This window comes from Aricia agestis, chromosome 17 (genome assembly GCF_905147365.1).
Source record: "Aricia agestis chromosome 17, ilAriAges1.1, whole genome shotgun sequence".
Lineage (NCBI taxonomy): Eukaryota > Metazoa > Arthropoda > Insecta > Lepidoptera > Lycaenidae > Aricia > Aricia agestis.
In genome coordinates, this window is record NC_056422.1 from 11,012,441 (window position 1) to 11,026,909 (window position 14,469).

The 14,469-nt window shown below is 34.2% G+C and overlaps 3 protein-coding genes and 2 long non-coding RNA genes across 5 annotated transcripts; 2 read left to right on the top strand and 3 right to left on the bottom strand.

The window, feature by feature from the left end:
• Positions 1-102: 102 nt before the first annotated feature.
• On the bottom strand, positions 103-1,218 carry LOC121735514. The gene is made up of 3 exons (XR_006036867.1): positions 994-1,218; positions 655-824; positions 103-542 (listed from the first exon to the last, which is right to left on the bottom strand). It is a non-coding gene; the product is annotated as an uncharacterized LOC121735514 (long non-coding RNA).
• Positions 1,219-1,494: 276 nt separating this feature from the next.
• Positions 1,495-3,004, top strand: LOC121735507 (ragulator complex protein LAMTOR3 homolog). Its single transcript, XM_042126354.1, has 3 exons — positions 1,495-1,691; positions 1,773-1,965; positions 2,410-3,004. Exons 1-3 carry the CDS (start codon positions 1,648-1,650, stop codon positions 2,548-2,550), a joined length of 378 nt encoding a protein of 125 aa, XP_041982288.1. The 5' UTR covers positions 1,495-1,647; the 3' UTR covers positions 2,551-3,004.
• A 319-nt stretch (positions 3,005-3,323) lies between these two features.
• On the bottom strand, positions 3,324-6,720 carry LOC121735484 (glyoxylate reductase/hydroxypyruvate reductase-like). The gene is made up of 7 exons (XM_042126325.1): positions 6,468-6,720; positions 5,938-6,086; positions 5,491-5,680; positions 5,005-5,168; positions 4,280-4,444; positions 3,901-4,026; positions 3,324-3,515 (listed from the first exon to the last, which is right to left on the bottom strand). Exons 1-7 carry the CDS (start codon positions 6,677-6,679, stop codon positions 3,394-3,396), a joined length of 1,128 nt encoding a protein of 375 aa, XP_041982259.1. The 5' UTR covers positions 6,680-6,720; the 3' UTR covers positions 3,324-3,393.
• An 853-nt stretch (positions 6,721-7,573) lies between these two features.
• Positions 7,574-10,175, bottom strand: LOC121735490 (glyoxylate reductase/hydroxypyruvate reductase-like). Its single transcript, XM_042126335.1, has 7 exons — positions 9,979-10,175; positions 9,501-9,640; positions 9,110-9,299; positions 8,762-8,925; positions 8,416-8,580; positions 8,038-8,163; positions 7,574-7,870 (listed from the first exon to the last, which is right to left on the bottom strand). Exons 1-7 carry the CDS (start codon positions 10,047-10,049, stop codon positions 7,752-7,754), a joined length of 975 nt encoding a protein of 324 aa, XP_041982269.1. The 5' UTR covers positions 10,050-10,175; the 3' UTR covers positions 7,574-7,751.
• LOC121735512 lies at positions 9,786-13,711 on the top strand. The gene is made up of 4 exons (XR_006036866.1): positions 9,786-9,797; positions 12,092-12,097; positions 12,547-12,551; positions 13,637-13,711. It is a non-coding gene; the product is annotated as an uncharacterized LOC121735512 (long non-coding RNA).
• The last annotated feature ends 758 nt before the right edge of the window (positions 13,712-14,469 follow it).

Here is a 14,469-nt window from a genome sequence, read left to right on the forward strand (position 1 = left end):
TATTTTTTTGATATCAGGAGAAGAAACTAAAGAAACGGTATTTTTTATTTTAAGGCTTAAAAATTTTGAAATGTTGTCAATTGGCGAAATCGCAATCTTCATATTTACGATTTTGTGGACATCATTTTACAGAAAATTATTATAAAACTTTTCTTCTAATTCTTTTGTATGGTAAATTTTGTGCTTTCAGAGGTGAGGAAGAATATTTTTTCTTCGGGCGATGAAAACTCTATAGCTTTTGAGTGGACACTTCCTCTAATACTACAGTTTTATGTTCAATCATATCAACTGTACCAAACAACACAGTAGCAACATGCTTGCAATGTGAATTAACTCCAGATCCGGCTGTTCATTCACAATTAGTCTCTTCTAATATACCATTTTTGTATAATTTAATATTAACCTCATACTGAGTTTTTTTCATTGCTGCTTTACAAAAACCTTTTATATATTATGTAAAATCATTTATCGAGACAGCTCTTAATATAAGAAGGTATCTATTCTCGTATAAACTTTTCCCCTTTATTAATGATTGACTGCATCTGAAAGAATTAAAATTAAGTAAGTAGAGTAACACAGCAAACTTTTTTCCTGATTATGAAAAATGATCTTTTATAGGTACAAAAAGTTTATTAAATGAATTAATATACTCACTCTCCAAAATACTCTTGTATTTGATGTTTATTTAATGGTGGCAATGGGGTATTGCTGTTTATATCTTTATAATAATCGTCTTTTGGTATGACCATAACTTCGGTTTGTACTGGTTCTGAGGGACATGATTTATCAGTGAAGTTAAAATTTCTATCATACGCTTCTTAAACCTACAAAAGCAGAAGATAGCTTAGAACTTGTTTTTCACAAACAATAATAAACGAAGTGAATAAAGGTTCATAGAATTATGGTCAAGAGTTTAATGTTAATCAGTAAAAACATTCGCCAAGAAAATATAAAGTAGGTACTGTAGTAATTTATTTACTTTTATTTACTAACCTCTCTACAAGGTCTGCCTTTCTTCCACTACAGGAAGCACCCCTCTTCTTTAATTCTTCTTTGAGCTGATTTAATTTCCAGGTACAATACATTGCACAGGTAAACATCAGACAGGTAAACGTGGCACAGGTAAACGTTATACAAAAATATTTCGTATGAACCGCTCTGAACCATAGAATGTAAATAGATCATACGCGTGGCGCCCTCTGACTATGAAATCTTCCCCATTTCATACAGTATCAATCCCTTTGCTATTTGCTGCAGCCTGCAGGTACACAAAGTCAAAACATTGAGATATTTTGGCTTTTGCTGATTGCTCTGAATTTTTATCAAATTTTTATTTATTTGTCACGGTCGAGTGACGAGTGACGACTGACGAGTCCATGGACCGCGATGCCATATTATAAGTTATAACCTGTCTGGCGCAGCTGGGCTTAAAAAAAATTACATGACACTTGGCACTTGGCAAATGGCAGATGTGAGAACTGTCAACAGAGATGTCAAAAAATAGGAAAACAAATTGTAATTTTGCAAATTGTGATTTGGATTTCTTTCACCTACGGTATTTTGTTTGGATTCTGTTCCTTTCTACCTAAACCCCAGGATTTTCACAGATCAAACTTTTCTCTATATTTAAATACTACTAAATCAATAATGGTTGACGACTTACGGAAACATTTAAATCATCTTTTAGAGAAGTGAGTTCGTTAAAAGATTAGTCATTACAAAGTTAATAATATATGCTTAATTCATTCATATTCGTTGTGTTTTGTGTTTAGAGTTAACGGTCTTCATTGCATCCTGATCACTGATCGGGATGGAGTACCCGTAGTGCGCTCGGTAACTGAGAAAGCACCCCAACTTGCTTTGAGACCAAATTTCATATCAACATTCGGCATGGCGACGGACCAAGCGAGTAAACTAGGCTTAGGAAGAAATAAAACGATAATCTCCATGTATTCCAGCTATCAGGTAACAACAATGATTACCGCGGGCGTTGTGAAGCTTCAAATACGACCCAATTGGGTCGTCTTTTAGTTAGTCTGTCTCTTTTATGTAAATGGCATTTCGTATCTTTTGTTTCACTTATCTGTCGAATTTGTCAATGTTGTTCGGAAGAAATTTAAGCCGGAAAATAGTATGAACGTAACAGATCTGTTTAAGTAGAATATCATTGGGTAGGTAACAATAAAATTCTAAAAAACATTGTATTTTCTTAACCTATTAATCTCCAAGCGGCAGCCAGCTGCCGCATATCAATTGAAAATCTATTGTGTCTGCGATACCCACGATGGATGTGTTAATCTCCAAAGCTTTTGTATTTACACTACAAACACATCTCTTTCCGCTATGCATTAAAAGTAGTTTCTTCATAATTTCTTCAATTAAACTTTTAAGTCACTTCGTTTATTGCAGGTTATCCAAATGAATAAGTTGCCGCTTGTAATAACATTTATTGGCAGTGACAACTGCAACACAGGTCACATATTATCACTGGAGAGCCAAATTGAACCATTCCTAAAGGATCTAGAAACAATTGTGGCTGATGCTCCTTAAGACAATGTACTTTTTGAGGCCTTTCACATTATAATGCACAGACAGGTATGTTTTAATATGCAACATGACAAAGAAAAGTATAATTATTAACATTGCAACATACTTTCTGGATATTAAAAACACATCATGTGTGTTTTGCAGTTTTATATCAGGTACTGGTACCGATAATGTGAAAAGGCTGTAATTCTTATAAACATGGTATTCATATTTTATCATAATAATATGATTATGTTCATAAAATTGGTTACAAAGTGAAACAAAAGTGTTCTGTAGAACTATTTTGCTAATTGTTCATAATAGATTTTTAATGATGATAATGTATAAAAATAATTTCTTGCAGCCATTGGTTGATCTGAAATTTTTTTAACATTTTTATATGATAAAAATATGTGACTACTTGATTAGGTAGCCTGTGTAATATATTCAAGCCTTTACTATGACTACTATGTAAATAATATTAATATTTCTTATTTTATAACTTTAATGTTAGCCATGTTAAATAAATTTTTTAAGTTATTTTTTTTGAACCCTTATTTTTTACCCAAACATTTGCTACATTATTTTATTCAGAATCACTCTTTACTCTTTAAAGTCTAACATAACTAATAAAAAAGTTATGCAATCAATAAGCTAAATAAAGTATTGTTTGTCTCTCAAGTAACTTTTCAAATGTATCAGACAGGGACATAAAATTGTTCATAAATATAACTATTACACATATTATATAAAAGGGGGCTAATTAACTAAACTTAAGTAACACATTAAAAAAAAAATTAAAGAGCTCATGCATTTATTTAGTCAAGATGATCATAAAGTAATATAATAATTACAGCTGTAAAGATGTTAAGGTAAAACAGGGGTAATAAGGGGTTTTCCAGTAAACTCATTGACAATGTTGTTCGCACCGAGAATGCCCATGTCGTCACGAGTATGAACAGTAGCACTTCCAATGTGTGGCAGGACAACTGGAAAGAAGGGAAGAGGACCTTATTATTTTTTAAAAATCAAACACTAGAATACAAGGCATCTAGTCATTTTACTAATTAAAAAAATATTCTTGGGGGCTTCCTATTTTGGTAGACGTCCCTATTTATCCAAGCAAGTGACAAGAGCACTGTCTCTTTACCTACAGTCTGTCTTTTTGCCTGCTATCAAGTTTCTGTTTAATAGAGAAATGTACTATCAGAGAAGTTGATTCCTAGGCAGATGGGGGACCTATGTAGTTTGGTCGCGTTATGTCAAACCCAGCCGACAGATCACAAATAACATTGAATTGACATGATCTGACTAAATGACGCTGGTCTGTCAACTGCTTAGGAATCAATTTCCTCGATGGTACTTAGTACTTACACAAATTGGGTAAGGTGAACAGCTTATGATCTTTGGGCAAAGGTTCTGGGGTAGTGACGTCCAGTCCAGCAGCGTAGATGGTTCTGTTCTTCAGAGCATCATATAGTGCGTCTTGATCGACCAACTCTGTAAATTGTAATTTAAAAAATCTTACTGAAATCACTATGTAGGTATTAAGCAAAAAAGGGGCACTTTTTGGTACACGAAGAAATTCGTAATCTTTACTTCAAGCATGCTGCGGCGTTTCAACAATTAAAATCGCAATGACAATATTTTCGTGCGTGAGTGAAAAAGACAAGAAGTGATAGGTCACCATACGAATTTCTAGGTGATCTGCGACCAGACTGGTGATGTGAAGAGATAGTGCTGGTGTTCTTACCTCCTCTCCCAACGTTTACTAAGACAGCGTTCTTTTTCATCTTAGCCAAGGTGGCTTGGTTGATCATGTGCTTGGTCTCTTCGTTCAGTGGGACCGCTAATACTATGAAGTCGCTCTCAGCCAACAATGTGTCTAAGCTAACGAACTCTGCGTTCAAAGCTTTACCTGAAAACAATAAAATATTTTAATAAATAATTGGTCGAAATAATAATATTATGAATTTATGACGATTGAGATACAAATAGGACAGGTATAATTAATATCTAAGGAGTGACCATTTTCTGGAGACATAATCGATAGTCTATTCATTAGCAATTTAGGTTTATTATACTTGATAAATGATATGTAACAATTCTAAGTAATATGTAACAAATCTAATATATTAATACCTTATTTTCTGGACAAAAATGACATTTCTACCGATAGATGGCATTAATACATACCTAAATTAATTAAAAAATTCACAGTAAATATGTTGTCATTATATTATATGCTACTTTTGGCTATCAAGGTAACATAATAAGATTTTTGACAAAATTTTTGCGCACAGTCAAATTGCTAAAGCCAAATTATACTTGGAGTTTGAACACATGTAATTTTCCTACTCATAAAAAGTTTCATCTACTGGCCGCTAGATGTGTCGGAGTTTTTTTTAAATTTCGAATCTAATTTAAAATGTAAAATCTTTAGAAATCGCGTGTTTTTGAATTAGGAATACTGTTTACCTTCAGGTTTTTCTTTGTGACCTGTATAGATGAATTTAGCGACTTCGAAACCGGCCAGCCGCTTAACTGTAGCTTGACCAATCCCACCCAAACCTACTATACCCACTGTGCTCCCACGAAGATCCTGGCCCAGTACTTTTTGGAAGCCCATCTCCCATACTCCTCTGTAACAGAAAGACGACATCCTCTCTAGAGTTAAGTCGGAAATAATTAACACAGTGTGCGTGCGCCTGATGTCTAATATCTGACTGAGGATGGTCTATTGTACCCACGGAGCTCTGTATTAGCTCCGTGATTGTACCATCGAAGAAATTGATGGCGGACCTACGTAATTAGGTCGGGTTAAATTGTATCAATTCGATGTTACTCGTGATCTGGCTGGGTTTGACACAGCACAACCAAATTACTTAGGTCCACCATCTGCCTATGAATCAACTTTTCTGACAGTACATAATATTTTGCTTTGTACTATAGTTATAAAGTTACCTGTGCACTTGATCCAGGTTCTCCGTGAAGCGTCTAGCCGCGCCCAGCATAAGCGCAACGGCTATCTCTGCTACTGCCGAGCTTAGAACGTTAGGTGTGTTGGTGAGCTTGATGCCTCTAGCTTTGAGTTCTGGGACGTTGCAATGGTTGTAGCCAGCTGAAATTGTGCTCACTATTTTCAGTTGGGGACCTTAAATAAAACAAAAATTAAAGCCATTTTTAGTTACAATGACATATAAATCCTTCTCAAAATCATGTTCCTATTGATTTAAATAATTTATCTTCCTAGTTAATATTATGCCGCGGCCGCACATGCGTCTATCGTACGAAGCTTCGTGCTATCATATGAGACGATACCATTGGACGATACACGTAGATCGTCCAATGGTATCGTTTTAGGCACGAAGCACTACGCATGTGCGGCCGCGGCGTTAGGAGTATGTTTACCTGCTGCGTCTAAAAGCTCTTTTGTGATTGGGTGATGAGATATCCACACGAGTGCTGAACATCCTGGGATTAGTTTTAGAAGTTCCTCTCGATTCTCCTTTAGGCCCTCTTCGCCAAAATTAGAAAAACGACTTACCAGAACCGTAAAGCTGAAATGAGGCGATTTAAAACATAAAATATAGAATAGGATCACTTTTTAAAATAGTAGGTACACTACTAAATTGGCAAAAGCTTTGAAATTAAAACTACACAAAGAAGACGAATAAGTAATTAAAATGTTTTGACAGTTGACACTGACAACTTATGAGTATGACTAACAATTAACAAATTTGTTTGAATCTTGTATGACTTCACCAGACCTTCGCTACATAGAGCAAAGTCCTTTAACCACTCTGACATTGGCAACTCACCGAGGCGGCCATTTTTAAAAGAAGAAGAAGAATCTTGTATGAATGAGTTTTCAAAATACATTTTCACAAAAAAAAAATATTTTTTAAATATTCTTTTCTATTAATACGAGTATTACTTACTGTTCTTGAAGAATTTTTAATCCAGGTTCTGGATAATCGTTTGAAGATACCAACACTTTTATATCTTTCGTCATGTTTGTTGAAAGAGACGCACCTTCGCTAGCCGGTAGCAAAGCAATAGTGACGACAACAAATATTGCACAGTACATTGTTAGATAATATTTTTTATCAGGTACAATACAATACTCAAAGATAGTAAATTTATCAAACATGAGTTTGCGCTACAGTTGTATTGAGATGAAGGCCACGGGTAAATGGAGTTTACCGGTTTTATATAATAGGGACAAGCTAAGGCTATTTACAAACTATATAATATTATGAATGAATGAATTTTTTATACATATTAAATGCCACCCGGAACTTTTTCACGCAGAAATCGTGAATCATTCATTTTGTGATAAAACTATTTTTTTTATTTTCGGAAATTTCTTTTGAATCTGTTTAGTCGTTTAAGCGAGAGAAGGTTATATTTTTACCTTTATAACTTTATTTTTATTAAATTATAAGCGCTTTCGTATAATATGCATTCAATATTATGTAGTTTTCATAGTTCTTTCAATTTAATAAAAAATAAATAGGTAAAACAAACTTACTTTGTATAGCGCTTAATTTGTGGGTTTATCATAAGGGTTATCACTTGTCAGTAATTGGTTTTGTACATTCATAAAAAACGGTAGTAAAATTTGTAACTCTTTCACAAGTAAGATTTCAAAAGTAAAAATCTAACTTACAGGCTACAACCCTGTTTTAACATTTAAAACAGCAAATTAAATGTAGATTTACCTCAAACAACCTCTACAGTCTACATAATAAATTAAAAATCTAACAACAAAAATAAAACTTCTTGTGGACTTGATTATTTTATATTATTATCTGGTTTATAGTATGCCCTTATTTCACTAGTTTGTAAACAACCTGCATGAATTAAATTAAACTCGAACTGTGCACCATAGTAAGCAGACACTAGATTATGAGTAAGACATAAGATATCTCCATCTCTCAAACATAATTTGATATTATGTTTAAGAGATTTTTGGATTTTAAATTCCAAATAAAGTAAATAAAGGTACTAAAATTATTAAAAACTAGTAAGTAATAAAAATAAATTCGATTTTATGCATTGAATTTAATAAAATACACTTGTATTTAACTATTTAGGACCTCTCACTTGGCCTTGTATCCAGCATTCCCTTTAAATAATGTAAATACTGTAGGAAGTGCATTTTTTGTCATTGAAATAGATGATCATAATAAGGATAATATTATAAATACATAGCACATTTTTTACGACACAGGATACAACATTGGCTTTCCTTCCAATCCCAAAAGTATGTTTTGTGCTGATATTTTGGCCATCGCGTTTCGTGTTTCGAATGTGGCACTTCCGAGGTGTGGAATAATGTCTGAAACATTACAAAAATATAAGAAGAAAGTCTAAATAGTAACAGAAAAAATTGATCTAACAATATTAGTGCAAACAATGACACTGAAAAATAAGATTTTTAAATACATTTAGATAGATATGTCGCACGATGAAGAGAAATAAAAAATAGTCGTAAGATGAGCTTACAGCAATTTGGCAGAGAAACAATAGGATTTTCTTTAGGCAAGGGTTCCGGAGTTGTTACATCCAAGGCAGCAGCAAAGATTTTATTCTCCTTCAGTGCATGGTAGAGGGCATCCTGATCAACGATACCTGTAAAAATCATTTTGAAAAACTCAAACAAGACAAATGAAGAGCTGCAGACTGATACTAAGAAGAAAAAAACCACAATATAAAATCTGGAAATATACCCAACGAACAACACAGAGGTCCGATATTAAATTGTCTCTGAACATAGCGTCTTTTGTTATGAAATCTAAATCGGCAATTACCAGTTGGTGTTTCCATAATGGATGCTTATGAATAAAAGTAATTAACTTAATAATCAAAAAAGTAATACAGTACCTCCTCTAGCAATGTTTACAAGAACCGCGTTCTTCTTCATAATATTCAAAGTATCTTTGTTAATAAGATGCTTGGTTTCGTTGGACAGAGGACAGCAAATATGAACAAAGTCACTCTCTTTAAGTAACTGTTCCAAAGGCACACGTTCGGCTTGCAAACTCTCAGCTGAAAATATACAATAGTTGAGTATTAGTCATGAATGGTCCTTCGAGACTGCAAGTAGGTAGTAATTAAAGTAGCAATGAAGGTATAATTCGACTGATAAACATTTTGTTGAATGTTTTAGGTCTGTGCCTCAGCTATTATTGTTTTTGATAAATACTTATAACTGCCTCTTAAAACTCACCCTCAGGCTTGTCACTTCTACCACTATAAATAAATCGTGTGACACCAAAGCCTTTAAGCCTCCTGACAATGGCCTGACCAACACCTCCCAAGCCAATAATCCCGACTGTGCTATTGTTAATATCTTGTCCCAACATCCACTGAACACCATACTTCCATTGGCCCCTAAAAATTACAATTTACTACTTTTTTAAATTGGACATGGTTCGAAAATTTCTAAAGGTCAGACTTGCAAAAATACTCTACTGGTTAGGATTCCAAGTAACAAACCGAACAAGACACTTTTATATTGTAGCATATTGTAATGAAATAAATAAAAAGCTGATTACTGAAAGTACTAAATACATACGTTTCTAATTCTTGTACCCCTTCTTTGAATCTTCTTGCAGCGGCTATCATGATACCAACTGCTAAGTCAGCAACGGCGTCGTCAAGTACCTTCGGTGTGTTACCCAGCGGTATATTACGTTTCAATACAGCGTCTACGTCGATTTGATCGTACCCAGAAGCCATCGTTGTGATTGCTTTGATTTGGGGACCTGGAAAAGTTCGACAATAAATTTTATAGGAATTCTTAATAATATGAACAAAGTCTATAGTATATAATCTTTTTTAAATTAATTAATGATATCAGCAAATTGTATAATAAACTTCTGTACTCGCTAAAGAAAAACATAAAACAAAGCAGAGTAATAATATGAAGAAAATATAAAATTAAGTTTAATATAATTTCTACCTACCCGCCGATCCCAAAATTTCATCTGTCAAGCGATACTTTGTATTCCAAATTATAGCATCGAATCCCTGTGGTACAATATTTTTTACTTTGCTATAGTAGTCCGGTTCGTATTCATAACACGGGATTACAGTTGTCGTAGTCCTGAAGTCAAAAATAATATTTTTATCAACTTAAAATGTAAATAAAAGTTTAGATTATAAAAGCTATAATTAAAATAAATATTAAATCACACAACTATAAATAAATAAAAATATTACTATACATGTATAATTTGTATGAACTTATTAGATTCATCTTGGTTTTATTAATCAAGCAGCATGCTAAGAAATTCCATTCGATTTTCGCGCCAACACGACCTGACAGTTGACAGTTGAAATGTCAAATAATATTCCGAAATCCGAAATCAAAAAATCATCAGTGAAACGATAAAACTGAACAGTAACGTAGTGAACAGTAACAAATTTTAATATAGAGCTTACTTCTGTTTTAATAATTGCAAACCGGCAGCTGGAAAAGCTTTGTTCACAACAAGCACTTTAGGTAACGACATTTTGGTGACCTTCAACTAACAAGATAAAGCAGCTGTGATGCAACAAAACGATAGGAAAACAGTTTAAAAAATATTGCGTAATGTGTTCGACGCTCGTTAGGCGCTGACGTTTCCAGACTAGTCAAATTAAAGGAAACACGCATAATATACTGTGTAGTGTGTACCTACATAAGTATAACATATTATACACGTACGTGTACGGTGTACCTATACGTGAGAGATACATCATACAATGGCAACGCGCGTATCTTCGAATTGTTATCGTAAAATGTGTCATATGTTCAAAACCCTGTTATTTGTAAAGAATGATGCAAAATTAGACAATATGCACAGCTTCTTAATACGTAATTTAAATTATGTTAGCGGATGTCAAAGGACAAGCTATATGATATTATATTTATTTATTTAAATCGGTATATTATGTTAGTCACTATATATAATTTTAATAAGTGATTATTATATTTTAAATAGTAATAAGTAAGGTACTTGATTTTGACAAATAGTTAGTTATAAATGGCAGGAGGATTATTTTCTTCAGTTATAACTTCCTCTTCTCATATTTAAGTAAATAATTATCTTAAATATGGGAAGTACATTAATTAATATTTAGAACTATGTATTTAACTTATTCTTAGCCATTTTTAATTATTTTACTATATTTAAATTGTCAACGGCAGTTCGTTTCTTTTGTGTAAAATTGTATAAAAGCCAGCCATATTGCATTGATTGATTCATTCTGTAAATAACTTTGAGACGTGTAAGGTGAAACTCTGTTCGAATAAATACCGCTCAATGTATAGTTATTCAAGACTTTTAATACTCTAATAATTATTTAGCTAATGTTTTTATTAACCTAACTTGATTCAGCGCCATCTACCGCTGAATAGCTAGTTTGTAAGCGCATAATGTTAAACTAGATGGCGCTCAGTTGTAGAGTTTAGAACCTGATAGGCTCTCTTGTTTTAGTACAGGAAAACAAATAAGTACTATTAAAAACAAATAGGTACTCTAAAATGCGGATTGCTGTTATTGTAACTATAATAGTAAGATTGAAGTACAATGATTTAAGAGCACTCTGAAATCTGAATACCACAAACACGACTGTTTTGTCGTTGACTGCTCGATACCAATGGCAACAGGCAGAGTTTCAAAATATTTTGTTAGATCCGGACTCCGGTGTGGGGTGCACCGGAGTCCCAATATACAATTTCAAAATCTCGAAAGAATAGGGAAGATTAGTCTTAGATTTATCTATATCTATCTATGGAAACTTGCACCTTTTTAAGAACTATAAGTACCTATGTATAACTAACCTATTACTTAACAACCGCTGAGCTGAATATAAGGTGAGAAAATAAGTCGAGGCAACATTTTGGTTCTTCACTATGGAAACCAAATTCATTTTTATGCCTGCTCAGTGGCCAGTGCTTACGACCCCCATTTTCTCACGTGGATGTGGTGTACCTACATTGGACGGGAGAAAAATGGACGAGTCAGCGTTTACGTTATAAAGTAAACGCTGACTCGTCCATTTTTCTCCCGACTTCCAAAATAGGTGGAGGTCCTATGTTCGACTGTGGATATTTTTTTATGATGTCTCGACTCGACTAGCCCTAGTGACACGGACGAGTGGCGCAGTACTCTCGGCCGAGTACATGTATAATGCTTTGATTACACCTACCGAGTAAGGTGAGACAGTGCTTTCGGACATTTTTACTAAACAAGGTGTAACAAAATGAGATAATACTTTAGGGCAGGGGTCACTAAGTAGTTTCGCTCGGGATCCGTTTTAAGAAATAAAATAACCTACGCTACGCCCACACATTTAAAAAAAAAAAACAAATGTTATTACGGAAATTACAATGGTGTATTTTGTTTGTATCAATGAGAAAAGTGACAATAATTATGTTCATCAATCATCAGTATGTCGAGACATGGTCGAGACCGAAATTATTTTTTAACGAAGTTCATCTTGGAACATGCTTGGTCCGCACACAATGGGTCGGCGGTCCGGATGTGTGATGTGTTCCTTATACATATAGGTTTCAGTTTTCACTATGAAAGTAGCAGCGCTGAAAGATTTTTTTTTCTGTGATTTGTACGGGCTAGCGCCCGCGCGTCATGTGTTTTTCGATACAAAGTTGAAAAAAAAAAAACTCTTTCAGCGCAGCTACTTTTACAGCGAACTCTATGTAGGGGACCTATATACACCCTAATGCCCTAATAATAATAATAATAATGATTTATTGCATAAATGTGGTACAATACAGATGGTGTTTTATCACTAATAGTTTTGTTACACCCTGTATAAATAATAGTAATTATGATATCTGAATGCTTGGCCGAAGGCACTGTCTCGTCGGTCGTCACTCTACTCGGCAGGTATAATCAAGTCTTAAGAACCACATTCAATCAAGAATCTCTGGATGTACCTGGACTGCTAGTGCTACTACTATAATAGTCTACAAACTGGACCATAATCAACGGAGAACAATAGAGTAGGTAATTGTAACACGGCATTCGGAATTTCCGTTTCCGAGTGTTCGCGTGCGCGTCACCTGTCGCCGCCGCAAGGTGGCACCACCGCACGTGCCCGCCCCAGTGTACATTGTGGTGGGTTCCACTTGGCACTGCTTTACATAATGAAAAGGACTATAACGGCACGAGCGGCACTCGGAGAAATTATTTTTGAATTATATTTGATGAAAATTTTGACTTATATTTACAAAGTATATAGAATATAGATTATCTCTCAAACTTTTTATCAAATTAAAGTTAACGATGTATATTACATATTTAAAAGTCTTTGAGGACGGCCGTTAGTTTGAGGCTACTTATGTAACTTAACCATAATATTATTTTAGATATTAGTTATATTTTGCTTAGTTTTATTTTGCTCTTAGGTAGGTATAGCATAGGCTATTCTATGTTGACTCTTCGCGTTCTTTATTTTCAGAGCAGCTGACTACATTTAAGTCTGTTGCATTTTTTTTACTGTGGAAAGGTTTTGAAACCGCCAAATAAAAGCGCTGGCCGCTGCTAAATAGGAGACCTATAATTGTCCTTGTATTACCTGTTTTAAAAAATCTTAGATAGATAGCCATAAACCGGTTGGTAAAAAATCTAGAAACAGGGAAATAAATAAAAAATAAATAAATATTGGACACAGAAGACTTGATAAATTATATTAAAATTTAAATTGTATGCAACCTCATAGGTGCACAGTGGAACACACCGTCCTCCCCATTCTGCTCAACACCTGTAGGGTCCATCAGGTGGTATTGTCGTTAATGACATTAATATTCATTATTCATCTTCAGAACCGTCCGTGTTAACATTCACTTATCTAATAAGTAATAACTGTTACGCTTGTTGAATATAGTCTATTCGCGTTCAGTTTAGAGTGTATACCTATCGAAAATGTCATAATTGATTAATGACGCTTAATGCGCAGATAAAACAATAAAAAGTAGGTTGTGTCATATTAGGATAATATATTTCTGCAATGTTTTTACGCTAGACGGCAGCACCAGCACAGACGTGTTTTGTTCGACGTTTGACAGCGTTTCAGTCAATATTCTGATCAGTGGTGTTCCTAACGGCTATATTTTTATAGCGCGCTAGATGGAATACGCTACATTTTTCAAGCGCGCTAGTTTTGAGTTTTGACGCTACGTTATATCTAGTTTTTATTATTCGTAGGTTATATCGAATGAAATCTCGATTCTTTCAAATTTCTGATATGACACCATGTCGGATTTTGGTCGGAGTACTATTTACTCTATATGCTAGTAGCGCCCGGCTCTCTGCTCCGATTTTCGCATAATATTTACTACTAGATTTTTACGGAAACCGTACATTTTCCCATAAAAAATAGCTTATGTCCCTACTCCATTCACTTGGTCTCTATATCTGTGCCTAATATTGCCATAAAAATTGCTCCAGTAGTTCGTAATTTATAATATTTCTCCCGTTTTTCCCGCTTTCCTGAGTTTCTTCGGTCGTATTAGTCTTAGCATGATAATATATAGCATATAGTCTTACTCGATGAATGAGCTATCTAACACTGAAATAAGTTTTTAAATCGGACCTGTAGTACCTGAGATTAACGCGTTCAAGCAAACATACTCTTCAGGTTTATAATATTAGGTAGGTAATAGGTATATATTTTTTTAATCTAAAAGATGAAAAGTACCAATACAAGGTCATTATAGGCTCATAAGTCATAACCATGGGACGATGCATGCAGGTATAATAAGGTAGTGATGATGATGATGATGATGATGATGAATGTAATTTGCATAGTAGCATAATATGCTTTCCGTTCTTAAAACAGCGCCGAAACTCCCAAACGTGTATCTATAAGGAACCAGGAGTTTTCTCAGCATCTTCCGAACCACGGTATACCAGGTATATCTCG